Here is a 27,301-nt window from a genome sequence, read left to right on the forward strand (position 1 = left end):
CCTCTGCCCCCCTCACCCTTGCCCAGGAAATCCCCATTCTCAGGCCCCTCAGCCAGAGAACTCCCTCCTCAGCCAACCCAAGTGCTGACTCCCGACGCACCAGCACTTCCCACCCTACACTGGGAGCAACACTGCTCACTCCCACCAAGGGCCTATGGCCTGGATTCTTCCAGAAGGAAAGAGGGGATGAGGAAAGGGAAGGAAAATCATTAGTTCCTGGCTTTCAGTTTTTTCCAAGAAAAAAGTTCTTAATGTTTTTACATTTTGGAATTATTATTTTTACATTTTGGAATTATTAGTCCTAGGAAGTTGGTGAAATTGACCAGACGTCCCCATGCTCGGTGTACCCCAGTAGTAACATGTACTCTGGACAGCAGGAAGCAGACACTGGAGTTCACTCACTGCAAAGGAGGCTCCAGACTTAGTCACTGCATTTTTGATTGGAGGCTCCATCTGGCAGTGCCAGAAATCAAGCCCAGGGATCTTGCATGTAATCATGCCTTTGAAGTACCCCTGACCTCTACTCACCAGTTTTAAAGAAGCATCCATGTCCTTTCCGAGGTGGGGGTTCCTCTTAAGTGCTCTGGGGCCCAGGAGCTATTTCCACTGATGTTCAGCCCAGCTCTGAGGCCTCACATTCAGAGCTGGGGATCATGGGGACAGGGATCCAACTGGAGACTGGCGCATTTCAGGCACACTACACCCCTTGGAACTGTCCCACACGTCCCCTGCATTAGTTTTTGGGTTTGGCCATACCCAGAGGTGCTCAGTGATCGCTCCTGTGTCAGGGGCCCATATGGGGAGGAACCGGGATCCGCGGTGTGTAAGGCAAGTGCCATCCCAGTCTCTGCTACCCAACCCTGCACTTCACTGTCCTTGAATTCATGGCATAACCACCACTGCAGTCGAGAGAGACTCGGGGCAGGAGGGCCAGTACAGCAGGGAGGGCCTTTGGCCTCACACAGCTAACCTGGGTTTCAGTCCCGGCACTACATATGGTCCCCCAAGCACCTCCAAGAGTAAAGTGATCTCAAGCATAGCAAAGAGCCCTGAGCTCCATGAGGTTTAGCCCCCAAACAAGATACAGTCTGGGGCTGGAGTGATAGTGCAGTAGGGAGGGCGTTTACCTTGCACGCAGCCAACCCACGTTCAATCCCAGGCGTTCAATGTGGTCCCCTGAGCACCGTGAAGTAATTCCTAGTGTAGAGCCAGGACTAAGCCCTTAGCATCACCAGGAGTTCCATCCCCCCCCCAAAAAAAATCCTCAGTCCTTTACTAAAGGCCAGGAAACCATGTGTGTGTGTGTGTGTGTGTGTGCATGTCGTGCTAGGGACTCAACTAAGGGCTTCACAGCTGCTCACCCTCACCAACTGGGTATCTGTCCTCATGAAGGGACAACTTGTGCCCTCCCTGCACCCATCAAGGGTCAGTCCTGATGGTGCTCAGGGAATCCTTGGGTGAAAGTCAAGTGTCTGTACGCTCTCCAGTAGCACCTTGTTAGGGGCCACACACGGTGGTCCTCAGGGGTTACTCCTGGACTCAGGAATCGTTCCTGGCTGGACTCGGGAGACCATCTGGAATATTGGGAATTAAACCCAAGTTGGACACCTGCAAGGTGAGTGCCCTACCTGCTGCACTGTAACTCCAGCCCCAGATTTTTTTTTTATTTTGGTGGGGATTGGTTTTGGTTTTGGGATCAACTCCAAAATGCTCAAGGGCCCGAGAGACAGTACAGCAGGTCAGGCATTACCTTTCACCAGACAATCTGGGTTCAATTCCAGCATCCTATAGGGTCCCCCGAGCACCGCCAGGAGTAATTTCTGAGTGCAGAGGCATGAGTAATCCCAGAGCATTGCTGGGTGGAAACCAGAAAGCATTTTTAAAAAATGATTAAAGATCTTGATTCTGCACCTCCAGATCACTCCTGGTAGGGCTCCTGGGACCACATGTGGTGCTGGGGATGGAGCCTGGGTCTGCCATGTGCAAGGCAAGAACCCTGCCCCCTGCATTGTGCCTCCAGCCCTAGGACAGTCCAGCAACCTCTGGGACCAAGGAATCAACTCGCTGCGCGCACCATCTCCCCCTGCTGGTGGAGCCCCACCATAGCAGCCCACCTGTGAGTACTGTTGGGAGGAGCCTTGGGTTGGATTCCCAATTGTCCCCTGGTCTCCCGAACACCCCTGGCAGTAATCCGAATATCACCTGGTGTAGACCCTAAATCCAGGTCCCTTTTTCTGTTGAAGATCACCTGGAGACCGGGTCAGTACTTCCCCGAACACATGCATTCATCTCAGAAAGCTCTCCCATTGCAGTGCCCATCCCGGGTCTCCCCATTACGTGGCTCTCCACCCTGTGAGCCCCTGCAATGCCCCCGCTCAGGTACCTGACCTTCTTCTTGCCAGCAGCTATGCTGGCAGGGCAGTTGGCTGCCCTGGTTATCCCATCCCCTGTGCAGCCGTACGCCAGCCTTGTGCTCTGGCCTCAGGATATGTCTCACTTCCTGGGCTCTTGACCCAACAGCAGCTGGTCAGGGGAGAATAGTGGTGTGGTGGGGGCGCGCCATTAATTCTTTTGTTTGTGGCTGATGCTGGGGATCAAACTTGATCTCACAGGTGCAAGACAAGTGCTCTATCACTGAGCCACGTTCTGACCCTTTTAAGTTTCCCTTGGGGCAGGTGGTTACCAGGGGACCAGGGTCAAGCCCTGCTACCTTGGGACAGCTCCGGCCCCTGATCTCTAACTTTTCATGAACTTAGGGGCCGGGGCGGGAAGAAGTTTCTGTAGCTGTTGGATGAGACCAGGCTGCAGCCTGCCAGGGACAGAGACCACAGGACCCGGATGTGCTCCGAGTCCTTGAGCCCCAGCCAACTGCCCACCCGCTTCCTTAGTCCCTCACCTCAGCCCTGTTCCCGGGTCCTCTAGAGTATAGCAGTCAGCTGCACTGTGTCCGCAACAGGTGTGTCCCAGGCCTACACCCAGACCCACGAAGGAGACAGGACTGAGAAAGTGTCACTGCAGACGGAATGGAGGCTTGCCTGAGCAACCGGATGCCTGGGTGCCCAGAGACCCAGAAGAAACGGGACAGCTGGGTGTGCTTTGGGAGTGGCCTCCCCCATGTGGAGACTGCAGTGCCTGCCCCAGTTGTCAGGACTCTGCGGTGCTGGGACCCAGGGCAATGGACACAGCACAGCACATGGATAGGGCAAAGCACTTGAAAGGCTCAGCACGGGCAGTGATGACACACAGGTCACAGTCCAGGAATGCACTTCTTTAGCTTTATAAGGGCCCCGGGAGCAGCTGAAACAGCCATCTGTCATGGTTTTTTATCTGTCCTTGAGCAGGCCCCCCCAAATAATGAGTCGGGGCTGTCTCTCTCCATATCTCCTCTAGGGTGGGCCACTGACAGGGTCGGTGGTGCCCACGGGTCACAGAGGCAGGCTGTGAGATTCTGGTTGGGAGCCTGGGATGGGAAACGAGACATCGGGGGCACATGTATATAGACCTGCGTGTATGTGCGTGTACATGCATGTGTGCTATGTATATGCAAACGCTCGTGCGAGTTTAGTTCCCAGTCAGTGAAAGTTCTGATCCCCCCTGCATCCTGTCTTCCGTCAAATCACCAAGGCACCCATAGATATTTATCCTGGTTCCCCAGTATTTCCTTTTTTTTCTCTTTTTGTTCTGGGGTCTCACTTGGCAGTGCTCAGGGGTAACTCCTGGTTCTGCATTCAGGACTAGTCCTGGAGGGCTTAGGGGACCATGTGAGTGCCCGGGGTGGGACCTGGGCCAGCTGCGTGCAAGGCAAGCACCCTACTCGCTGTCCTGCTGCTCTGGCCTCTTCCCAGGATTACCTGCCGCCTGCTCCAACCATCTGACATTCACCCTTCTCCCACAGTCAGGGACAGCAGCACACACAGTCCTCAGATAGAAACACCTCTCCAGACACCCGAACATGCAGCTATCCTGGCCCTAATAGACTCCCCAGCATCCTAGAGACAGATATCACCCCTTCTTAACCCACGCTGAGTCTGACACTCCCTGGATCTAGACCAGGATACAAGAGGCCACATCCCTAGGACTTGGCGATGCAAACAGGCATTTTTTAGAAGCAAAAATGTGGATTCCTCTACTTTTCTCCCTGAGACATTTGCCTCCATCCCAATACTATTTCCAGGTCCAGAAACCCACTGGCACAAGCGTGTCTGGAAGAAGGGTGATTTAATAAATTACTGGATAGAAGGGCAATATATGTACAGACTACGGGTGCAGAGAAGCCCCAAAACCTCAAAAAGTGCTTTAGATTCTTAAGTATATGGAGGGTTCATCCGGCCTGCCCCTGCTTCTCAATCAGCCAGATTTGTGTACCCCCATTCCTGCTTCCTCAGACTGCAGGTCATTCCTGAGACCATGAGGCTAGGCACTCCCACCCTCACCCCCAGACCCTCCAACAAAAAATAGAAAGTGTTGTGATTGTCTGGGACCCTTCAGGGACCCCAGATCCAGGCTTAGGTGGGTCCTGGGGACAGCCCACACACCCAGACTCCACAGAGCTCCCTGCAGAGCCTCAGAATGCGGCCCTGGTGCCATGGGCCCTAAATCTGGGAGAAAGAAGGAAGCAGAGTCTGCATGTAGCTAGCGGGGCGTCAGGCTCCATCTCCATGGGCTACAGGGCACCCACGTTTTCATACATCATATCCTCGTACAAGCCCTCGTCCTCGATGGGCGAAGACTGTTCGAGAAAGCGCAGGATGCACTGGTGCAGGAACATGTACTGGGCCTGCGGGGTGCAGGGTGGACAGAGGTGAGTGTGTGGAGGGACCCAGCCCCACCCAGCCCACCTGCGCCCTCTCACCTCAGTCTGCACCATCAGCGGCCGGCTTCCCCTCATCTTCTTCACATACTGGAAGGGCCCCACGCAACCCTCACACTCCAGCTGCCGCAGCAGGACATCCAGAGCAATGAAGGTGCCCGTGCGGCCCACGCCATCACTGGGGGGACAGGAAGGGATCAATCAGGGATCCTGAGGATGGGGTGGGGTCCTCACCTAGGGACCAGGTTGCTGGGCATTTACTCCAGGCTTCCTGGAAACAGGATCTTCACCAAACTGGCACACGCTGCGCAGTGAGTGGCCAGTTCATCTGTGGACCCTCGTTATTCTTAGTGATGTCAACTTTCAGGTTTTTCAGTGAGGAGCCCACATTGTGCAGTGCTCAGCAGCGACTCCCGACTCTGTGATCTGGGATCACTCCTGGAAGGCTCAAGGGACTTTATGTGGAGCCAGTGATTGACCCAGGTCAGCCGTGTGCAAGGCAAGCAAGCTCTGGTCGAGGAAACCTCAGCTTTAGTGAAGCAACTGGGACTGCTAGAGTGAAGGGACTGTGGAGTACCACTCAGTGTTCCTCCGTATTCAGAGGCAGCAGAGGGCCTGAGTGGGTCGAGGTCCTGGCCCTGCACAATGCTTGAGTGGCTGAGTAGCAACCCACACAGGAGCCATCACACAGCGGGGACGGTGCCAGCCCTGCACACGACTCACCTGGACTTCATCCCCATTCAGCACCCCATATGGCCTCTCGAGACCGGCCAGGCGTTATCCCTGAGTCCAGAACCAGGGGTCAGCCCTGTGCACAGCTGGGTGCACCCAAAAAACAAAACCAAAAGAGCCATTCCCAAGAGGTAACTTCACTTTGACTGTGTTTGTTTGGGGGCCATACAGGTGGTACTCAGAGCTCATTCCTGGCTCTGCACTCAGGCATTACTCATGGTGGTGCTCGGGGGGACCATACAGGGTGCTGAGAATTGAACCCAGTCAGCTCCAGGCAAGGCAAATGCCCCACCTGCTGCAATGTCACTCCAGCCCTGAGCTGGTTCTTTTTTTTTTTTTCTTTTTGGGTCACACCCAGCGATGCTCAGGGGTTACTCCAGGCTTTGCACTCAGGAATTACTCCTGGCGGTGTTTGGGGGACCATATGGGATGCCGGGGATTGAACCCGGGTTGGCCGTGTGCCCTGTTCCAAAGAGAACATTTAGCACATGGACAAACAATGAAACAAGGCAACCACCCATTTGAGACACTGTCCTCCCCACACAGGGCCCTGGTGCCTGTGTCACTCTCAGTCCCCAGCCCCTCTGGCTATTCTGACACTGGGCTGACCTAGCTGGGAGTCTGCTGGTAACGGAGACAGCCACCAGGTGACCTTCGGGTCTGGATCACTGAGGTTACACACAGGAGGCCTGAACCAGGGTCTGCTTTTCTTTCTGGCCAAGCCATGGTGTAACTTCTGCAGGAGGTGGCAGGAAGGTCCTATGCCCAGATGCTGCAGTCAGGATGGGTTGGGAGGCCGTGTGAGGGGCTCAAATGAGGACCCTTGGGCATCAAGCAGGAACGGACTGAACTCACAGATTATATTCCCACCTGGGTCTCACTCAACCCTGGGTACAGGAGCTGGGTGTGAGGTTCAGGCAGAGGTTAGCTGGGACTGTCCCCTCTGGCACTGCCCTTAGGTGCCCCAGCACCCCAACTCTCCTGGGAGCCAAAGGCCCAGTTTCAGAATGTGATGTGCGTTCCGTGACTCAGTTCGGAGGTCTGGGATGACGGCCGCACACGTGGACAGCCCTGCCCAGCGACACCCGCACCAAGCGGCAGCGCTTCGTGGTCATTTAGCACATGGACGCGCCTGCTAGCCCGCGCCTGGCCCCACATGCTCTCCTTCCCTCCTCCATCCCGGCCCGCGCCCGGCCGGCCTCCCTCACCTGCAGTGCACGACGGGCAGGCCACCCAGAGAGCAACGTTCCAGCCTCTCGCGGAAGAGCTTCCTGAAGGTCAGGAAGGGGTCCGGGCAGTGGGGCACGCCGTGGTCCGGCCACGTCATGTAATGAAACTGCTGCACCTGCAGCGTCTTCTGCTCCGGCATCTACCAGGAAAGTCCTTGAGGTGGGGAGCCAGGGAGGGGCTGGCCGCTGGCTGGGGAAGGGTCCTGGGGATTCCAGCCTCAGGGACAGAGGGAGGTACTCGGAGGGGGCGTTCTGGGAGCCAATCCAGGAGGCTTGGGTCAAGGCTCAGGTGAGCGGGGCTAGAGAAGCTCAGCTAGGGGAGGTCTGGAGAGAGGGGCTTACGGAATAATTTGTGGGCAGAGCCGTGGGCGGGACTAAGGGTGGGCTGAGGCGGGGTGTTGGGCGGACTAGGGGCGGGGCTTACATGGCGCAGCTTCAGAGTCCTGATGGTCCAGTTCTCCTTCACATCCTCGTGCTCCAGCGTCACTTGGAGGTGCCCATGGGTACAGGGCTGGGCGTCCAATGGCCAGTAATGCTCACACTTCACCTGGGGGATGAGGCCAGAAAATAGAGGCCTCCCAGATTCCATTCTCTCCTGGGCCCCAGCATTCCAGGGTCGAGTATCACAGGACCCACATGCAGCTAGGCAGTGCCTCCTTCGCAAGATCATTGACTCAGATGGCCCCAGCTGTGTCCAGTGGACAAGCTCCGTGAGGCTTCAGAGGCCAAGGGTCAGTCCACTCACCCGGCCCGACTCCATGCAGTTGGTCAGCATGACCACGGTGTGGCTCTGCTGCTCCCAAACCAGACGCCAGAAATCCCCCACGGTGTGGGGCAGGGGGCCCTGCGTGGCGATGAACTCCTGGGCTTCCCAGAGACCCTGCAGGGTGAGGGGTCGATGGACAGGTCAGGGCCCCCTCCTGCCCAGGCTACATCCAAACCCCCAGCCTTACAGGTATGAAGCTGGCATTGATGTAGTCAGAGCCTGGTTCCCCAGGGAGCGGCTTCAGGGGTACGCGAGCACAGTCATCTGGGGAAAAGGCAGCATTTGGAGGACAGAGATGAGCCGAGGAGCCCCCAGGAGCGGGCCCCATCCCCATAGCAGGGCTGATGCGTTGGGGCCGGGACACCGCCACGAGGAGCAGCACTCACAAGGCAGCACGTTTCTGTATCGGTTCTTGCTCTGGTTTTCGGGAGCCAAGGCCACCGTCTGAAGCGGCTGGGGCTGGTCCTCCTGCTCCAAGAGCTGGGGGCAGGCAGACAAGGAGGGTCGAGCCCCACCAAGTGCAACCACCTCCCCCAGACACAAATGGCGCCCTTGGCCTCCTTTAATGCCACTGTCTCTTGGTGGGGTTGGTTGGTTTTCTCTGTTAGGGCCACACCAGCAGTGCTCAGGGGCTCCTCCAAGCTCTGTGCTTGGGCATTGTTCCCAGCAGTGCTCAGGGGACCTTGTACTGGGGACCTAACCTGGGTCTTCTGCAGGCGAAGCTTGTGAGCAGCGCATGGAGCCAAATTTCCAGCCCCTTCACTGCCACATTTGCCCCCAATTCAATGATACCCATGGTATATGCCACTGTCCTGGGGTATAGGGAGAAGTTGGAGATGGTAGAATGGAGAGGACGACAGTGACAGGTGTCAGGGAAGAACAAGCCATGCAGTGAGGTTAACTGTTGTGTAGGACAGACCCAGGCCCAGGCACCACTCAAGACCTTGAGGGATCCAGAAGATCATCACAGGCCAGAGAGACAGCAGCGGTGGGAGGCCGCTCACCTTGCACAAGCTGGTTCAACCCTGGCACCACATAGAGTCCTTCAAGCCCCCCGCAGTGATCCCTCAGCACAGGGCCAGGTGGAAGCCCTAGGTCAGATAGATATGGCTCCCCAAAGCACAACCAACACCCCAAAAAAGAGAAAAACATTTGCAAATGCATTGCCAGGGCCAGAGAGGTAGCATAGCATAGAGGGTGCTCGGCTGCACTCTGGCAGGCTCAGTCCCAGCACTGCAAAAGACCCCCCAAGCGAGTCCCACCAGGAGTGATCTCTGAGCACAGAGCCAGGAGTCAGCCCTGAGCACCGCCTGGGTGCCCTGTCCCCAAAACTATTGTCACAGGACCTGGAGGAATATCTCGGAAACTTCAAGCACCTGCCCTGCAAGCGACAGCTGAGAGTCCCATCCCCGATGTCCAGCCTGTGCCCACAGCCTCTCTCGGCCGTCCAGACATCCCACAGTCAGAGTGTGAGCCCACAGAAGTGTGACCCCACATTCACCTCAACTAAGAGTGTTTGGGTGCCATGGTGGGCCTTGTCCCTCTGGCGAGGAGGGCATGAGTGTCCAAGGACAGGAGGGCAAACCTAGAGGAGCACCTGCCAAGCGTGTGACCCCAGTCACTGCAATGACAAGGGCTCAGTGTGGGTAAAAGAATAGAAATAGACACAGGAGGAGACAGCTTCGTGCCTGCGGGTTTCTGCCCCCCAGTATGACTCGTGGCTGCTCCCCACTTCCGCACTGGAGGGTGCAGGCGCCTGTGTCTCCCTCTGCCCATGGACCCACCTGGTAATCCTCTGCGAAGCCCCAGTTGCTGTCCTTCTCCTTTCTCCTCACATGCTCAGCAAAGTCTGCAGCACGGATGTCTTTGTGGAAGCTGCAGAGGGAGACAGAGCCCAATCTTGGGACCGAGGGGTGGCTCTCACTCTCAGTTTCCTATCAAGGCCTCATAAGTGGAAACCTGAGCCTCCTGATCCTGCACCCCCAACTCCCCTGTGCCTGCCCATCCCTGGCTCCCATGGATCTGCTCTGTGGCTATATAGTTTCGCTCATCTTCTGCATATCTGCATAGGTGAGGTTGTGCAGAATTCTGTGTCCCAGGTTCCACTTAGTGCCAGACCCTGAAGGTCTGTGGTTGGAAAAGACAGAAAGCCTCCCTTGTTAGTTAATGTGTGTGGGGAGGGGGGGGAGCCTGGTGTCTGTATGTGTGCACCTGTGTATCTTTGTATGTGTGTGTGTGTTTGCATGTGTCTATGAGTGTCTATGCGAGTGTGTCCGTGTGAAAGTGTTGTCTGTGTGCACCTGCGCATATGTGTGTGCATGTGCCTATGCGTGTGTTTGCCTGTGTCTGTGTGCCCATCTGTGAGTCTGTGTGTGTGTCCGTGTGTCTCTGTGTGTGCATTGTTTGTCTGTGTGTGTGGCTGTCTGTATCTCTGTGTGTGTCTGTGTGTCTGCGTGTGTGTGTCTCTGTGTGTTCATCATCTGTTTCCATTCATCTTTTTTCCCTTCTTGGCTACTGTCCATAATATTGCCATAAATATGCAGTTGTAGAAGGTGCCTTAGTTGAGATCTAAGCTCAAATCCTTGGGGAGAGACCCCAAAGTGGAACTTATGGGTTGAAAAAAATGCTTTGGTAAAAAAAATTTAAAAAAAAGAAAAAGAAATAATTATTTGGCCCATACCACACTCCACACCATCACCACTGGAAAACCCATCAGCTCCATCCCTTAACCCCACCACCCCACCCCGTGCACACCTGATATCCTCCGGACAGACAATTGGCCCAGCTCCACAACTGATTTCCAAAAGAACGTGATGGCACTGAACCTTCCCAGTAGACCTATCTGGCTGAGAACTCTGGGGTCCTCTTGGAATGGGGGTGACGTTCCATCCTGCTGAATCAGCAGCCTGCGGCCACACTGACACCCTCTCACATAGAATAGCCCAACTCACAACTGAACCTCCTCACACTGCCAAGACATCAAACTGTTCCAGATCTGCAACTCCTGGGCTGCGTGGCTGCGTAAGCAGCTTGGCGACACCTCCAAATGTCATAGTCCTGTGAGCCAGCAGGATCACAAGAAATCTGATGGGGAATTTGCACAGAAGCCCACCCAGCTGGCTGATCCTAAACAATGACCCAGAAGGCTCAACTGGCACCAACCAGCCCAGGAGAGTCTCAGACAATGACTTCAGTAACATCACTGTGAGTGCAACAAGATCACAAACTGCCTGTTATTCATCTAAGGCTCGATTATGCCATTTAATTTTGTGTTGTAACAATATGAAGTAAATTTGTTTGTGCCTGAAAGGGGCCAGGCTGGAGTGCTGGGTTTGAAACAGAAGACACCAGTGGAGGGAAGGGCACTCTGGTAGTGGGATTGGGACACTTAAGGCTGAAACAACTCTATTATGAACAATTTGATTATAGTGTTACAAGAAATTTTTTTAGGTAGTTTGTGTCAACCATATAATGGTACAAGTGCAAGGCAATTGCGTTGTCTGTGACTGACCCCAGTTTGATCCTGAGCACTGCACAGGGTCTCCAGAGCCTGCCAGGAGTGACCCCTGAGCACAGGCCAGGGAAAATGCTGAACACCACCAGTGTGGCCATAGAACAAACCAACAAAACCCCTCCAAGGTTCAAGTGACTGCTTGGAGGACTAAGACATGCTGTGCACGTAGGCAGCCCAAGCTCCTCCCTGAGCACAAGGTCAGGAGTCAACCTGGGCACTGCTGAGTGTGGCCAAAAACTAAGAAAAATCAAATCAAGATAAATTAAATTTTGAAAACTCTACAGGGTGGTGGTGGGGAATGTGCACTGGTGGAGGGATGGGTGTTTGATAATTGTGAGATTGTAACCCAAACATGAAAGCTTGTAACTATCTAACGGTGATTCAATAAAATTTTTAAAATTAAAAAAAAAAAAAAAACAACTATACAGAGGCCGGAGTTGGTCGGGCAAACTTAACTTATATGCAGCTGGCCTAGTTTGATCCTTGATACCTCATATGCCTAAACCTCAAAAGGAATGATTCCTGAGCACAGAAACAGGAGTAAGCCTTGAGCACTGACTGGTGTGGCCCAAAATAATTTTTGAAAAGGGGGCCAGAGAAAAGGTAGAACAGCAGGGTGTTGGCCTTGCATATGGCAAGCCTGGGATCAATCCCTGGCATCCATCCTGTATGTTCCCCTGAGCAATGCCATGAGGAATTTCTGGTGCAGAGCTGGGAGTAAGCCCTGAGCATCACCAGCTGTGGCCCAACCACCCTCCCCCAGCCAAGCAAACCAGTCCAAGCCTCACAGGCTCTTCCTGTTCTTCCCTCCCCCATCTGTTAACAGTGGGTCAGCACCATCTGGACTCTCATGGGATGTGCTGGCCAGGTTCTCCCTGAGCAACAAATAAAACCCACTGAGCCACCTCCTCCAGGGGCTCCCAGGACTGCACCCACTGCCCACCCCCACAGAACAGGCTCCAGACAACCAGGCACAGAGACTGAGATCCTCCCACCAGGCCGTGTCGCCCACGGCCTCTGCGTCCCTAGAACCTGGTGCTCGCCCGAGCCCTCTCCCGGAACCCAGTGAGGAATCAACTCTCCCAGGGACTCCTCTGCTGACCTTTGGTCTTATTGTAGCAGAGGGACAATAAAACTGATGGAACAGCCCTGCCTCAGACTTCCCCTAGAGGCCAGTTTACTTTGCTCCCTTGCATGTCACCGTCCCCTTATCCTATTTGCATACTAATATCCGGGTCCAACGGCCACCTCAGGTCCAAACTCCAAGGGCTACTCAGCATGAAGGACCCCACTGGAAACCCCTTTCTCTGCTCACCACCTCCTGGTTGGCACCAACACAGCAAACTGGTGCCCACATCTCCCTCTTCGCGGGACCCTCATCCTCCGTCCACCCCAGATGCACTTCCCTGGGATCCGGTCACTCACAGGTAACGTCAGGCATGTGTCCTCTCCCATGTCCTCTGTCACCTGTTTGGGACTCTCTCCAGGGCCACCTCTCACCATGACAAGCAAAAACACAGGTGAAACACTGTCACATAGACAGGGCCACACACAAACTCCAGAGAAGGCGGCAAGCAGACAGCATCAGACAAGTACCCATGCTTCCTGGGTCAACCTGGTGATGAGGAATTACTGGCAGTGCTCAGGGGACCATATGGGATGCTGTGGATAAATCCCGATCAGCCACTTGCAAGGCAAACACCCAACACACTGTCCTATCGCTCCAGCGCCCACAAACACATAAATGAAATAAACTGTCTATGTCTAGAGCCTGTGCATCTCATCCCATTTCTAATCCGTGGTGACCATTCCTGTTGGCATGCTTCCAGAACTTTCTTTTTCTGGAATGGCCTACAGGGATTCACTGGTCTCTCCAGAGTTCTCCTAGAACCCCCAAGGTCAGTCCTACGTTACCCCATGGAGCTTACCATGTCTGGGCACTCCTGAAAACCCACGTCCAGTCAGCTCTGGGGTTGCTGATGGGCTTCAGACACTCATTGCCCTGCTCAGGGCCTTTGTTCCGGCTGGACCCTCAGCCTGGGTGTGTATGAGGCTCCTGCTCTCCCTTCTGGGGTACATCCTTGAGCCCACAGGACTGTCTCCCTTTCCACTCCCATGGTTGGTGAAGGAACTCAGATGTCACAGCCCTGTGGGCCAAGTCTCCTGTCACCTATAGACAGGATTCCTGACTCATTCTCGGCCACCCGAGCAGTGCAGCCCACTAAGGGGCTATAACGGTACTGGACGGATGAGAGGGCCCAGTCCAGGTCACCTGGTCAGGGTGTGAGGAATGGGCTGTCTCCATTTCAGGGACATCGGACCACTCCGACACATGTCCCCTGGGTTCACCAAAAGATCACACTGAGGCTGTAGCCCGGGGAGCCGTCTGCTCACCTGGACACCTGGTTCCCGGCCGCTGGTTGTTTCTCACTCCTCCTGAGAAGGTTGTCAGGAAGAGAACAGGGTCAGGCTGGAGCCAGGGTGCCCCATGCTCCCTGGGCCCCCAGGTCTCACCTGCGCTTCAGGAAGAACAGCAGGACACCCACCAGGGTGATGGCCAGGAGTACCCCAATCACGGATCCAGCGATCACCCCTGGAAAGAGACGTGAGGTTTCAGAAGGGGCGTCCATCTCAGATACCTGCACCCCAGACCCACATAGGGGCCACAGGGCAATGGACACCTGGATAGAGACCCACCTCTGCCCGCTGTCCTCGGGCTTCGGTTCTAGGAGTCTAGGCCACGGTCACCCGCTCCCCAGGTCCCCAGTGAGGGACTGTTCCCCAGCAGCCCAGAGTGTGTGTCCGTGAGGACCCGCTACCTCTCCCAGGACAGGTGGGTGACAGGACAGGTAGGTGTGGCTCAACACCGACACCCAATGACAGCCCCCAGGGGACTGCCTAGCCCAATGGTACCCATTGCTGAGCCGGGATGGCCCACCCTGGCCCCACGCACAGTGGCTCCATTTTCCCAGGGGGCCTCTGTTTCAGGCCAAACTCCTTCCTCAGGATCCCTGAGGCTGGAGTTGCCTGAGGCCATGGGGGTCCCCAGCACTTCTCTGAAATGCTCAGTGTCCAGGCTCTGTCCACTCAAGCCCAGGACACCCCATCACTGCGTGGAACCTCGAGTCATTATCTGGACATTACCAAGACCATGTAAACGATTCTTGGGGGGCTGGATTCCTCTCTTTGCACACTGAGGCCCAGCCCATCCAAGACTTAGCTAGCCAGGAGACAGTGCTAGACATGAGTCCAATCTGAGACTCAGAGGGTCAGTTTCCAGCCACCAGCCCATGGTCAGTCCCAGAGCAGAGACCACATCGCATCAGAGCCCCTGGTGCAGGGCTGGACACAGAGAAGTGGCCTTCAAGGGTCCAAACCAGTTATACTCCTCACACCCCATGATCCCCAAGCTCTGCCTGGTGTCCCTTAGAGACCCCAACACCAAAGGACCAAGCAGCACCGATCCACCCGCCTTTGCCCTGAACTGCTGGCCCAATGGGGTAACCCCAGAAAGGCCCTCAGGTCTCCTGAACATTGCTTGGGCGGCCCAATAAATCAACCAACAGACAGAGACCTAGAGGTCTAGAGTGGGAGCACAGAGGGGAGGGCACTTGTCTGGCTCGGGGCACACCCAGATTTCCATCCCGACACCCTAGATGGTCCCCCAGCACCACCACGAGGACTGTCTGAGTGGTTAGCAAGGAGGAGCCTTTGAACATTGCCGGGGTGCCCTCCAAACCCCCGATGAAGAACCTAGAAAGCAGTGAGCCCCACGACCCTGTTTGAGGCTCAAAATTGACTGTTCTGAGCAGGCATCGTGAGCATCGTGGGGTTAACAACTGTGTGTTGTCTCACACACAGCTGCTTACCTTGGTCAATCCTGCCTGGCTCTCTGAGACTGCCAAAGAGACCCCTGGCCGAGAGTCAGAATAAGTATCCCTGAAACCTCCCTGAGATCTCATGACTCCATCTGGGCATTCGTGCAGGAGGAATGAGACACAGGCATGCAAATACACACACACACTCACACACACAGAGAGTCTATACAAACAGGCACTCAGGAATGTATGCACACACATATGCATGCTCATATGCACAGACATGCACAAACAGAAATGCATGCATACCCATGCATGCACACAATGCACACACACATGAATGCACATGCACACACACACATGTGCATGAGAGAAAGGGAACTGCCCACCTCTCCCTGCACCACAGGAGCAAATGGGGGTGTTCCCTGCAAGGAACAATATTTGTAATGAACGCAATGAAATATAGATCCTCCAGCCGGGTAAAGCTTCATCTGGCCCAGGACAGAAGCTGCACACATCACATGGTGCAGCATCATGTGGGGGAAATGTCCCAGGAGGCCGGAGCGAGAGACACATGGGGGACTGACAGGAACATGGCAGCGGTTAGAACATCAGCACTGACGTGTCCTTCATTGAGTGAGAAGGAGGGTGTTCGAGATCCGACCAGTGTCCTTCCCGGCTCCGCAAATACACTAATGTCACCAGGCCGTGGACACTCAGTGGCTGAACTGTGTGGTATGAGAGCTGCCTCGGAAAAGGTGGGTGTTCAGTTTTGGATTTTGGTTTGCAGCCACATGTGGTAGTCTTGGGGCTTACCCCTGGCTCTGTGCCCAGGTGTCACTCATGGCAGGGATCAGGGGTTGAGCACCCATACAGCCCCCAAAACACCAGGAGAGACACTTGAGCAGAGGCGGGAGTCCTCCCTGATCACTCCAGGGCTCAACCCCAAAGGAGACCGGGGGAATTTAAGCAGGAAATAACAGTCAAGTCGGTTGAAAGTGTTTGTGAGACACCCCCGGGGGCCTGGAGGAACCCACAGAATGTCACCCTAGTTCCTGCCCCTCTGGCTCTGCTCACCTACACTCGAGGTGTGACAGGTCACAGAGGGCCCTGGAGCCACCATCCCATCCCAGAAGGTCTGGACGCTGGCGACGTAGGAGCGAGCCGGCTGCAGTCCCCACACGGCCACTTCCCTCATGCAGGAGGAATTGTCCAGGGAGATCCGCTGCCCGTTAACCTCCAGCAGGAAGGTCTCAAAGCCGCCCCGGGGACATAGACAGGTCAGGGCCAGCCCGTGGCCCCCAGAGGCACTGGTGCAGGAGGAGATGCGGACGGGGTCTGGGGCTGTGTGGGGGAGACTAGGAGAGTCAGAGGGGCCGTGACAGAGGCTCCACATCCCCTGCTTCACCACGGGTGGGGGGTGCAGATTCTGACAGCCCCCACCTTGTCCCTCCCAGACCCCCCGGGACATGTCAGAAACTACAGCTCCCCTGAGGGGAGTGTGCTCCTGAGCACAGGGGTCAGGGGTTGGGGCCCAGTGGTCCCTTTGGGACTCAGCAGCACTAATCCCCCAGGCATAGGAGGCGCTCACTCACCTGTGGATGCTCTGAGGCTCCGTGTGGCGCTGGTGACATTGTTCCTCTCTGCCCTCACGCCGAGAATGTACAGAGTGCCGGGTTCGAGGCCCTCTACCCTATAGGAGGTGCCATTTGTTTGCTCCTGCTGGTACTGTGCCCCACTGGCCCACTGGACCCGGTACCTGTAGAGCTGAGCGTGGGGGTCACTGGGGGCCTCCCAGTGCAGCGTGATCGAGTTGTTGGTTCGTGTTTCGTTGCGGAGATTCATGACCTCATTGGGAGCTGAGAAAGAGAGAGTTCTAAGGGTCCGGGACCTCAGGGACCCCAATACCTGAGTCTGCTCACCAAAACTTTTCTGTTACTGTGACCCCACCACGAGGGCTGGATCTGTGTATCCAGAGGGCCCCACAGACCCCTACCCTGGAACCCAGGTCAAGCTGCCCGCAGGAGACGAATCATGGATGGAAGCCGGCTTGGAACCCGGGGCCTTCTGACTCTGCTCTGGCGGCAGGAAGGGTCAGAGCTGAGAGAGGACCGGCCCAGTCTCCTGAGCCCAGCTGAGCAGGAAACCATGAGGGAACGGTTGGGAGCAGAGCTGCCAGGGGACAGGCTCTGCCCGTGTCATCAGGTCCCCCCTCCCAGGCACAAGGCGCTCTGCTGTGTATGTTCGGTTGCTGGTGGTGTGGCTCTCAAATGTGCCAGATCCACGCCATTGGACCCCATATGAGTAGATCCCCCTCAGGCACATCCCGACTCAGGGTGATGGTGCTAGTGATCTGACTCAGTACTCTCAGTGTCCTGATGGGGTTGTGGGCTGGGAATTGGGGAGAAGGACCAGTCAGCAGGGAACAGGGGGACACTGGGGACATGTGACTCCAAAGAACCCAGCAAGCCCGTACATGCCTCCACCACCAGGAGAAATTGGGGTGTGACCTCATGCACCCCCACACCGTGGAACCGACCCAGATGCAGGACACGCTAGTGCCCGGGATGCATCTGTCACCCAACCAGTGTCAAAGGACCCTTTGCTCTTCCCCCTCATAGTCAATATGGAGGGTTCATACCCAACACTCCACAGAGGCCAAGGTCATGCTCCCCATGTACAGAGTCCCAGGCTGCAGGCCCAATGCCGTGTATGTTATGTGGGTCATGTCTCAGCTCTCATTTGTGACATACGGTCTGGTCCATTGGATGTGGAAGGTGAATGAAATATATGAATCTTGTGGGCATTTTAACCCTCTTTTATCTGTTTTTCTACAGTTTGGAATTCTATATCATAAAGTTCTTAATAATTGAGCATTGTAGTAAATTTTTGAAAATATATAGGAGTAATGTAATGCTTTTGAAAGAGTACTACAGCGTAACTTAGTCATGATAAATAAGACAATGGACAATGATTAGCAAATTTCATTTTTTTTTTGCTTTTTGGGTCACACCCAGCGATGCTCAGGGGTTACTCCTGGCTTTGCACTCAGGAATTACTCCTGGCAATGCTTGGAGGATCATATGGGATGCCGGGGATCGAACCCGGGTCGGCCGCGTGAAAGGCAAACGCCCTACCCGCTGTGCTATCGCTCTGGCCGCTAGCAAACTTCTTAAGAACTTTTAAAATGATATTTGCAGAATTATCTAACATTTGGACTCCTATTACAGTGCTCCTAGATAATTGAAAATCAAGGCTTTTAACACGGAACAAAATTATTTAAACATGATGTTAAACTGTACATTCTGTATTCTATCTCTATGGAACTTAATGCTTCTGTTGATTTGACTAGGACCATAGCAAATGGGTATTGGTTGAATTTCCAAAAAATTCCGATGTTCAAAAAACAATTTTCCCAATAGTCTGGAAACAGGTTCAGCCTGTTTGTGTTGAACAGTGGCCCTTGACAAAAGACAAACTTGTAGCTTTGTATGAATTGGTTACAGAGCAGTTTGATTTGGGGCGTATTGTTTCTAGCTCTAGTCCCTGGAATACACCTGTATTTGTTACTAAAAAAAAGACTGGTAAATGGCGAATGTTAACTGATCTAAGAAAAGTTAATGACTACATGGAACCAATGGGCCCTTTACAAATGGGCCTGGCTAATTTGGCCATTATTCCAAAATAGTTATAATATAGTACAGGACAAGCCATTATTGAATGGGCAAATCAATCACTTAAAGACATATTACTTAAACAAAAAAGGAGAGTATATACGGATTCTCCCAGACATCATTTATTCAGAGCACTGTTTACTTCAAATTTTTTGAACTGCTCTGATAACAGCTGCAGAAAAATACTGGGAAGTTCAAAATGGCTCAGAAGAAACAAGTTCCAATATAATCAGGAACAATTCAGATAAAACTATTCAGAGACATAAAGTCCTTTATAGGGACCCTTTCTCTGGGAATCGATACCAGGCCAGAAAGGTGGGGGTGAGGTTTTGCTTTTACTTCCACAGACAAGTATGGTTTTGCTGTCCCACCAAAAGACTGAAGCTTCTCAATGAATCACAACAAAGAGACCTCAAATGAAAAACTGCAAGATGGGATAAAGAGGCTCCGGGTCGGCCATTGGACCTACTCGACGCAGATGCTTCTGGCAACATGGCAAGCAACAATCTCCACATGGGGGAACATAAAACCCTGACATTCCGTGCTGAAGAGATATTACATAACACTAACACTGGAGAAAACTCCTAAAGATCTTTTTTTAGCCATCACATCTGACAGTACAGATAAGTGCCTCTCCTCAAAAACCTAATTTATTGGGCTTTTACTAAGGAATGTATCTTGGCAGGGCGACCAAAGTAAGAACGGCACCAGCACTGTGGATGTGCTTCATTTTAATGAGAAATTTACCCCACCATATCCTTAGCTTGTGTGCCTCTTTCTTAAGTAATGTTGGGTAGTGTTTCATGCGTACTTCATCAAACCATCTATGAAGTCTAAGAAGGAGGAAGCTTTTATTTTTACAGGGCCCAAGTAGGTGTCTGGATGCTGGTGATTCTTCCTCAACCATGGGAGGAGAGTCTGATAACGGGACTGCTTCATCAGCTACTCATCCACCTCTCTCGATGGACCAAGAGATTTCTGAGTTTGCTCACCGAAACAAAGAGTCATCACAGTGATGACAACTGAGACAGTTGCTGATTGTGGCTTTGAAAAAAGAAAAAACTTGGACTCTGGAATTCATATAGAGATGGCATGAGAACTTTCTTTTTTTTTTTTTTTTGTGATGCAGGTATTTTATTTTATTTTTTTTTTTAATTTATTTATTTTTAATTAGAGAATCACCGTGAGGGTACAGTTACAGATTTATACACTTTTGTGCTTATACTTCCCTCATACAAAGTTTGGAACCCATCCCTTCACCAGTGCCCATTCTCCACCACCCGTAAACCCAGTGTCCCTCCCACCCTCCCCAATCCCATCTCCCCCCCACCCCACCCTGCCACTGTGGCAAGGCATTCCCTTCTGTTTTCTCTCTCTAATTAGCTGTTGTGGTTTGCAATAAAGGTGTTGAGTGGCCGCTGTGCTCAGTCTCTAGCCCTCATTCAGCCCGCAACTCCCTTCCCCCACATGGCCTTCGACTACAATGTAGTTGGTGATCGCTTCTCTGAGTTGACCTTTCCCCGGAATGTGAGGCCAGCCTCGAAGCCATGGAGTCAACCTCCTGGTACTTATTTCTACAGTTCTTGGGTGTTAGTCTCCCACTCTGTTATTCTATATACCATAGATGAGTGCAATCTTTCTATGTCTGTCTCTCTCTTTCTGACTCATTTCACTCAGCATGAAACTTTTCATGCCCATCCACTTGACTACAAAATTCTTGACCTCCTTTTTTCTAACAGCTGCATAGTATTCCATTGTATAGATGTACCAAAGTTTCCTCAACCAGTCATCCGTTCTGGGGCATTCGGGTTTTTTCCAGATTCTGGCTATTGTAAACAGTGCTGCGATGAACATACATGTGCAGATGTTGTTTTGATTGTACTTTTTTGATGGCATGAGAACTTTGAAACATAATGGACTGATGAACTGCAGGCTGAATTGGCTGGAGACTAGTTAGTCTCCGTTGACAAGTGTCTGTGAACTGGAATACTTCTTGATTTTGTGTAAACCCTTTACTATACGAGAAAAAATTTCAGTGGGAAAAAGGTTAGAAATCACTTGTTAACGCATAAGATATTACATTAAAAAGGAAAAAAACTGTAATGTACATTTAAGGCTCCACCTTTCTACTCTGGGGTCTCCAGAAATTTGGCTAAGGATTATTTCTGATGGTTTGAGTTTTCTCAAAACAGCATTAAGGTATTCTTGGGAAGATTTGTGAGATGGGTATTATTTGTTGCTGGCCATTCTATGTCTGATCTTACAAAAAAGGGGGAGATACTGGTAACCAATCAGATCATGAAGATGAGTCCTTGGATGCTGCCCTGCAAGTAGGAAGCAGAACTAGGACCCCACATTGCACTAAGTGGGGGAACGTAAGCTTGAGAGTCTAATTGTTACCAAAAAGGCAAAGCTGACCCTCGGGGAGGCCAGCAAGTCCCCACAGCACAAAGCAGCAGCTTCCTCTTCTCACATATATCAGACCTACTTAACCTTTAGTTGTAAACATCCTCTCCTGTTTATCACAGACCCCAGGTGTGAGGAGTACCTGACCTATGGAACCTAGTTCTCGCATGTTTTCTTCTGACCACGTTTCCCTTCCCTCCAGTTCTTTGTTTTGATTCTTCCTTCGCTGTTGAATTTCATTGGACACAATTATAATAAGCCAGCAAATGAAAGGAGGCTGAGAAGACTGCTCTTGTCACAAGATCTGAGAGAGTCTTGTGATCCTCTGTGAACAATTTCTCTCACATTACTGTCTCAGCAACTCAAACCAATTAACTGAACGTTCGCATAAGTCATTTTCCCGAACCTCTATTAAAGTGGCCACAGGTGGGGCTGGAGTGATAGCACAGCGGGTAGGGCGTTTGCCTTGCATGCGGCTGACCCGGGTTCGATTGCCAGCATCCCGTATGGTTCCCTGAGCACCGCCAGGAGTAATTCCTGAGTGCAAAGCCAGGAGTAACCTCTGTGCATCGCCAGGTGTGACCCCAAAAAAAGCAAATAAATAAATAAATAAATAAAGTGGCCACAGGTAACCTGGGAGGACTGTGCTGGACTGAGTTGGGGTGGGGGTAGGGGCTGAGCATCAGCACACGGGCTGGGCTCATTGGAAACAGAAGAGTTCGACAGTCAATGTCACAGTAGCTAGAGCCCAGGCACTTAGCCTCCCACACTCAGCCCTGTTCTGTTGCTTGCTCCGGGGGGTCCCACTGTTCTGGCCCCTTAGTCAGGGCTGTCAGAGAGAGGCACACCCCAAGACCCTATTCTAGAAAACACCTCAGCCAATGAGATTGCAGTCCAAGCTCTACAGCTGGGAAACAAGAGCTGAAGAGAGCAGAGAGGCAGGAGATGCTTCAAATGCAGGTGACCTGTGTTCAAGCCTCATACCCCATACTGGCCCCAGAGCCCTCTGGGAAGTGGCCCCTGAGCTCAGAGGCAGGATTAAGTCTGAGCACTACTGGGTGTGCCTCCAAAACAAAAGAATCAAAATGCTGGTGTTTTCAAGAACTATACGAACGAGAGCAACTCAATATAAAAGTACTCAGGACCCAGCCAGGTACAGTGGAGAGGTGTTTGCCTTTCACATGGCAAACTCAGATTTGGTCCCAGGTATCCCTTCTGGTTTCCTGAGCACCATGGGGAGGAATTCCTCTGTACACAGGCGGGAGTAGCCCCGAGCATTGCCAGGTGACCCAAAGAGCCAAAAAACAAAACTAATCCAAAACTAACCAAATAAAACACTTAAAAAAAATCATCAATGAACATAGAGCTGCCCAGCCTAAAGACAGACAGCAGGGCTCCTGCCCAACTGGGTATCCCTGTCTACCCTGCAGCCCACTTGGCACATCATAGCAAGGGTTTTCTGGGTCCTGAGTGCAGTGACCGAGTGCTCACAGCTGCTTTGGGCTCTGGGCACCTTCCTCCCCGCACACACACAGCCGGGCTCTCACCTGTGGATGCAGTGGCGTTCTCCGCTGTGCTCTCATGATCGTTGCTCAACACAAACACACAGAAATTATACTGAGTCGCGGGCTGCAGGCCCTCTACTATAAACGGGGTTTTCATGCAGTTTTGGGTCCCATTTGTGCCATCCGTTGGGATCCAGTTGACCCGGTAGGTGTAGGTTGCATTCTTCGGGCCCTCGGGTTCTTCCCAGCTGAGAGTGACAGAGCTGGTGTTCTGGCTCCCAGCCGTGAGGTTCCTGGCAGGGCTGGGGTCTAGGAATTATGAAGAAGGGCCAAGTCAGCATGAAATATCAGGGTTAAATCAGGTCATATTTAGCCTCTAACACACCACTAAATGCTATCACAGCATTCAGCTCTTTCTGGGAGAAGTTTTGGCCCCGTTCACCCATTCGTAGCAACACTACTAAGAGAAACCCTAAGTATAAACCCGAGGATGCATCTGCCCTCTGTCCCAAGTGAAGGGGCTACTACTGAGGCCCTGGACCCAGCCAGCGCCCACGAGCTTTCCACTGAATCTTCGTGGATAGAAATGGACAGAGTGCCCAGCACAGCCAAGGCTTGTGAGAGCCTGAGGGGGCTGAGGCCTCCCAGAATCTGTATCTGATCAGGAGAAGCGAAACTATCATTTTCTCATACCTCAAGTCAAGTGGCTACCTGGTGGAAACAAGCTGGATGGAGTTGGGGTGTGGAGCAGGGGCTGAGGCTGAGCTCATTGGTAACAGGAGAGTTATGGTATGTGTCCACAGTGGCGCGGGGACCCTGGCACCTGGCCTCCCCCACTCAAGCCTGGTAAGTTTGGTCTGTGGGGTCCCACTGCTCTGGCCTCTTAGACAGGGCTGCCAGGGGAGAGGCACACCCCAAAATCCTGCTCTAGAAAGCACCTCAGCCCTCGAGATTGCAGTCTAATCTCACAGCGACAGGCGATGCATTGCATGGGGTGACCTCGTGTTCAAGCCCCATACCCTACTGGTCCAAGGACTCGCTGAGAGGTGACTCCTGAACTCAGAGGCAGGATTAAGCCTGAGCTTAATTATTATTCTTGAAAATACCATTATTTTGCTTCCAAAATAAAAGAAGCAAAATAATGGTATTTTCAAGAATAATATGAACTAGAGCAACTCAATAGAAAAGTACTCAGCACACAGCCATAGTACAGCAGAGAGCTGTATGCCTTGCATGTGGCAACCCAGATTGGACCCCCAGCATCCCTTCTGTTCTCTGAGCACCATCAAGAGGAATTCCTCTGTACACAGGCGGGAGTAGCAATGCCGGGTGGCCCAAAGAGCCAAAAAACAAAACTAATCCTAAACTAACCAAATAGAACACTTTAAAAAAAACCATCAATGAAAACAGAGCTGCCCAGCCTAGAGACAGGCAGCAGGGCTACTGCCTAACCGGGTGTCCCTGTCTACCCTGCAGCCCACTTGGCACATCATAGCAAGGGTTTTCTGGGTCCTGAGTATTGTGACCGAGTGCTCACCATACTCAGGCACCTGACTCCTGCACCTGACTCCGCACTCAGCCCTGCTACTACTGTTTGCTCTGTGGGGTCCCACTGTCCTTACCCCTTAGCCTGGCTGCCAGGGAGAGGCACACCCCAAGATCCTGCTCTAGAAACCACCTCAGCCCTGAGATGCAGTCCCAGCTCTGCAGCTGGGAAACACGTTAAGGTCCAAAGAAAGCAGAACTGCAGGCACTGCTTTATCAGGGGGACCCATGTCAAGCCTCATGCCCCATACTGTCCCAAGAGCCGTCTGAGAAGTGACTCCTGAGCTCAAGGGCAGGATTAAGCCTGAGCACTACTGGGTGTGGCTCCATAACAAAAGAAGCAAAATAATTGTGTTTTCAAGAATAATAGGAACTAGAGCGACTCAATATAAAAATACTCAGGACCCAGCCATAGTACAGCAGAAAGCTGTTTGCCTTGCATGTGGCCAACCCAGATTGGATCCCCAGCATCCCTTTGGTTCCTGAGCACCATCGGGAGGAATTCCTCAGTGCACAGGAGGGAGTAGCTCTGAGCAATGCCGGGAGAGAACCAAAGAGCCAAGAAAACACACCCAAACCACAAATAACCAAAATGATACTGTTTTATAGAAATCATCAGTGAATGAAGATCCACCCAGCCTGGGAGACAGGCAGCAGGGCTCCTGACCATCCCGTTGTCCCTCTCTATCCTGCAGGCACACTTGGCACATCATAGCAAGGAACTGTGCTGGGTCCTGAGTGCCATGACCGAGTGCTGACAGCTGCTCTTGGCACCGGTCACCTTCTGCCCTCGCACACACAGCCAGGCTCTCACTTGTGGACGCAGTGATGTTCTCCGCTGTGCTCTCCTGAGTGTTTTTCACCGCCGACACCCAGAAAGTGTACTGAGTTGCGGGCTGCAGGTCATCCACCCTGTATGTGGTGTTTGTGCAATTTTTGGTCTCATCTTTGCCATCTGGTTCGGTCCAGTTGACCCGGTAGATGTAGCCCGTAGTGTCTGGGTCGTCAGGGACTTCCCAGCTCAGGGTTATGGAGCTGTTGGTCTGGTTCTCAGCCTCGAGGTTCTTGATGGGTTTGGGTTCTGGAGTTGGGGAAAACGACAGGATCAGTGCAGCGGACCATCCTGCCCCTGTCCCTCCCCCTCCCCCTCTCAGTTCCACTGTCCTCTGCCCCCATCAGTCTTCCATTCTCTCAGCCCAGCACATGGTAGCACCTCAAGGTGGCCCTGTTCAGAGACTCACCAGCTCTGGCCACTGTCCAGAATGCACAGACCCTGAGGGAATAGAAGGGACAGTCACAGCCCCTGACCTGTTGTCACGCTGTGCTCTATGCACCCAACTGTGGGGTCCCCTCCTGAGGCTGATCCTACCCAATCCCCTTCCAGTGAGAGTGTAAGAGTGAGTGTGTCTACAAGAGTGTGAGCGTGAGTGTATACGTGAGCCTTGTGATAGGGTGTGTTTGTGCGTGGGAGCATGTGACAGTGTGAATGTGTGACAGAGTGAGCGTATGGTGAGCCCTGCTATAGTGTGTGTGAGTGTGAGTTGTGAGAGTGTGTATGTGTGTGAGTGTGTCCATGTGTCAGTTGTGCTGTGGGATGAGGCGGGACTCCAGGAACCCAGTGACTGCTTCATTCATCAAACGCCCAGAGATGAAGTTAGAGGTTTCATGTCCTGACACAGACTTGAGGACCAAGGCAGGAAGCAACAAAGAACATCAGGTCTGAGGGAAGAAGCTAGGGGCCCAGACCCAGATCAGGAAAGAGGCTTAGACCCTTGGGGTTGGGAGTGAGGGAGGAGGCTATTAAAGGATGAACTATTGAGTCTAAACAGGAGGGCTTGGGTTGAGGAAGGAGGGGGTTAGGGCTCTGGACCCTCGGGTGAAAGGGTAGAGAAGGGGTCTGGACCCCAGTCTGAGGAGGAGGCAGGGTGGGGAGGGCAGGGCTCCCTGTCTGAGGGAGCAGGCTAGCATGTATCCCCGTCTTTGCTGGGCCGTCTTCCCTCTGCTCTGAGACATCCTGTGTCCCCAGTGGTACCTGGTATCCTGGGGGTGGTGTCCTGACATTCCCCCTCCCCAGAGCAGCCTCCAGCCCTGGGCATTGCTCCCGTGTCCTCTGTCATGCGCCAGAATCCCAACATGACCTCAGATCAGGGTTGGGCCCCCACAGGATCCCGGCCTGCAGCCTCGCACCAGTCAGCGGGGTACACTCACCAGCAGCAGCACCAGGCACCTCCAGGCCCAGCGGCCCCCACCAGTGCTGCCCATGGCTCCAGACTGCTCCGGGCCCAGTGTCTCGCCCCAGCCTTCACCTGCTGGACTTTCCCCAGGGCAGGTCCGGGCAGGAGGAGGTGGCGGCCCAGCCCCACCCCAGCTCCCCATGGATGATCCTGACCCCCAGTGACCACCCAGGGGCCCCGCCTTGCCCCATGACCTGATTCCATGTCGTTTTTTAATTTGGGCTTGGGGGCCATGCCTGGTGGTGCTCTCTGATCTGCCCTGGTGGGGTTCAGGGACCTTGTGAGGTTCCAGGCATGTCAGGCTCGTCCCCTGCAGGTCAGAATCCTTACCCTGTGCTCTCTCGGCCCATGCACTGATCCGTGCCGGCCGCTCCTCACCAGGCAGAGGCGCCTCCATCCAGGGGCTGCCTCCCCGCTGGGGACTGCACAGACCCCGACTGGAGCACAGAGGACTCGGCACCCCAAAGCAGCCCCTGGGGTCCTGTGCTGCCCCTGCAGCTCTCACGCATGGAGCAGCAGCTTCACTGTAGCCCCCACTGCCCCTGCCATCACCCCCAACGTAGATGCACTGTTCTCTGACCCCTGACCTTTCTTGACTGTGAGGTCAGTGCTGGTGCCCTGCCAAGATCTCACTCAGAGCCCCCTACACAGCCTCGCCTCACCGTACCCGATCCCTCCTCCGTGGGCTGTTACGGCCCTTCCCATGTTGCTGTGAGAGATGCTCAGGCAGGCAGGTGTCTTAGGACCCTCAACATGACCATGAGAGGCCACATGCCCCCCACCCTTGTTTGGGCGAGCAAATGTGTTGCAAAGTCCTTGTGGCTGCACTGTGTCTGCTAGGGGTGCAGAACCCCCACTGTGCCGTCTCCCTTCTCCTGCTGCAGGTGTCTCCGGAATCTTGGTGCCAGTGTCCTCGTGGGTCGAGGGACGTGAGGAGCGGGGCATGTCTCTGGAGCTCAGTTTCTAGATGTGGAAAGCTTGGAGAACTGGGCTCCACTCAGAACACTTTCCCCAGAACTCAGTTCCCCTCTCTCTGCTGCTGGAGCTGACGGCCGCATCAGGTGTCGC

The 27,301-nt window shown here is 53.5% G+C and overlaps 1 protein-coding gene across 1 annotated transcript; it reads right to left on the bottom strand.

Annotated features, from left to right (window-relative positions):
- Positions 1-4,648: 4,648 nt before the first annotated feature.
- On the bottom strand, positions 4,649-26,467 carry LOC101537496 (receptor-type tyrosine-protein phosphatase H-like). The gene is made up of 16 exons (XM_055146486.1): positions 26,428-26,467; positions 24,814-25,080; positions 22,497-22,763; positions 16,465-16,728; positions 15,947-16,213; positions 13,566-13,644; positions 13,469-13,487; positions 12,370-12,412; positions 9,322-9,401; positions 7,924-8,017; positions 7,725-7,801; positions 7,517-7,651; positions 7,196-7,318; positions 6,751-6,911; positions 4,853-4,988; positions 4,649-4,777 (listed from the first exon to the last, which is right to left on the bottom strand). Exons 1-16 carry the CDS (start codon positions 26,465-26,467, stop codon positions 4,664-4,666), a joined length of 2,166 nt encoding a protein of 721 aa, XP_055002461.1. The 3' UTR covers positions 4,649-4,663.
- Positions 26,468-27,301: the final 834 nt, after the last annotated feature.

This window comes from Sorex araneus, chromosome 8, assembly GCF_027595985.1.
Source record: "Sorex araneus isolate mSorAra2 chromosome 8, mSorAra2.pri, whole genome shotgun sequence".
Classification (NCBI taxonomy): domain Eukaryota; kingdom Metazoa; phylum Chordata; class Mammalia; order Eulipotyphla; family Soricidae; genus Sorex; species Sorex araneus.

Bases quoted from the DNA above. Each gene is read 5' to 3' on its own strand.
- LOC101537496 (XM_055146486.1), bottom strand. From the start codon at position 26,467: ATGGCCCCCAAGCCCAAATTAAAAAACGACATGGAATCAG. The intron at 7,319-7,516 runs GTGAGTGGACTG...CTCATCCCCCAG, and splicing joins ACTGCATGGAGTCGGGCCGG to GTGAAGTGTGAGCATTACTG. The intron at 6,912-7,195 runs GTAAGCCCCGCC...CTTTCCTGGTAG, and splicing joins GGACTCTGAAGCTGCGCCAT to ATGCCGGAGCAGAAGACGCT.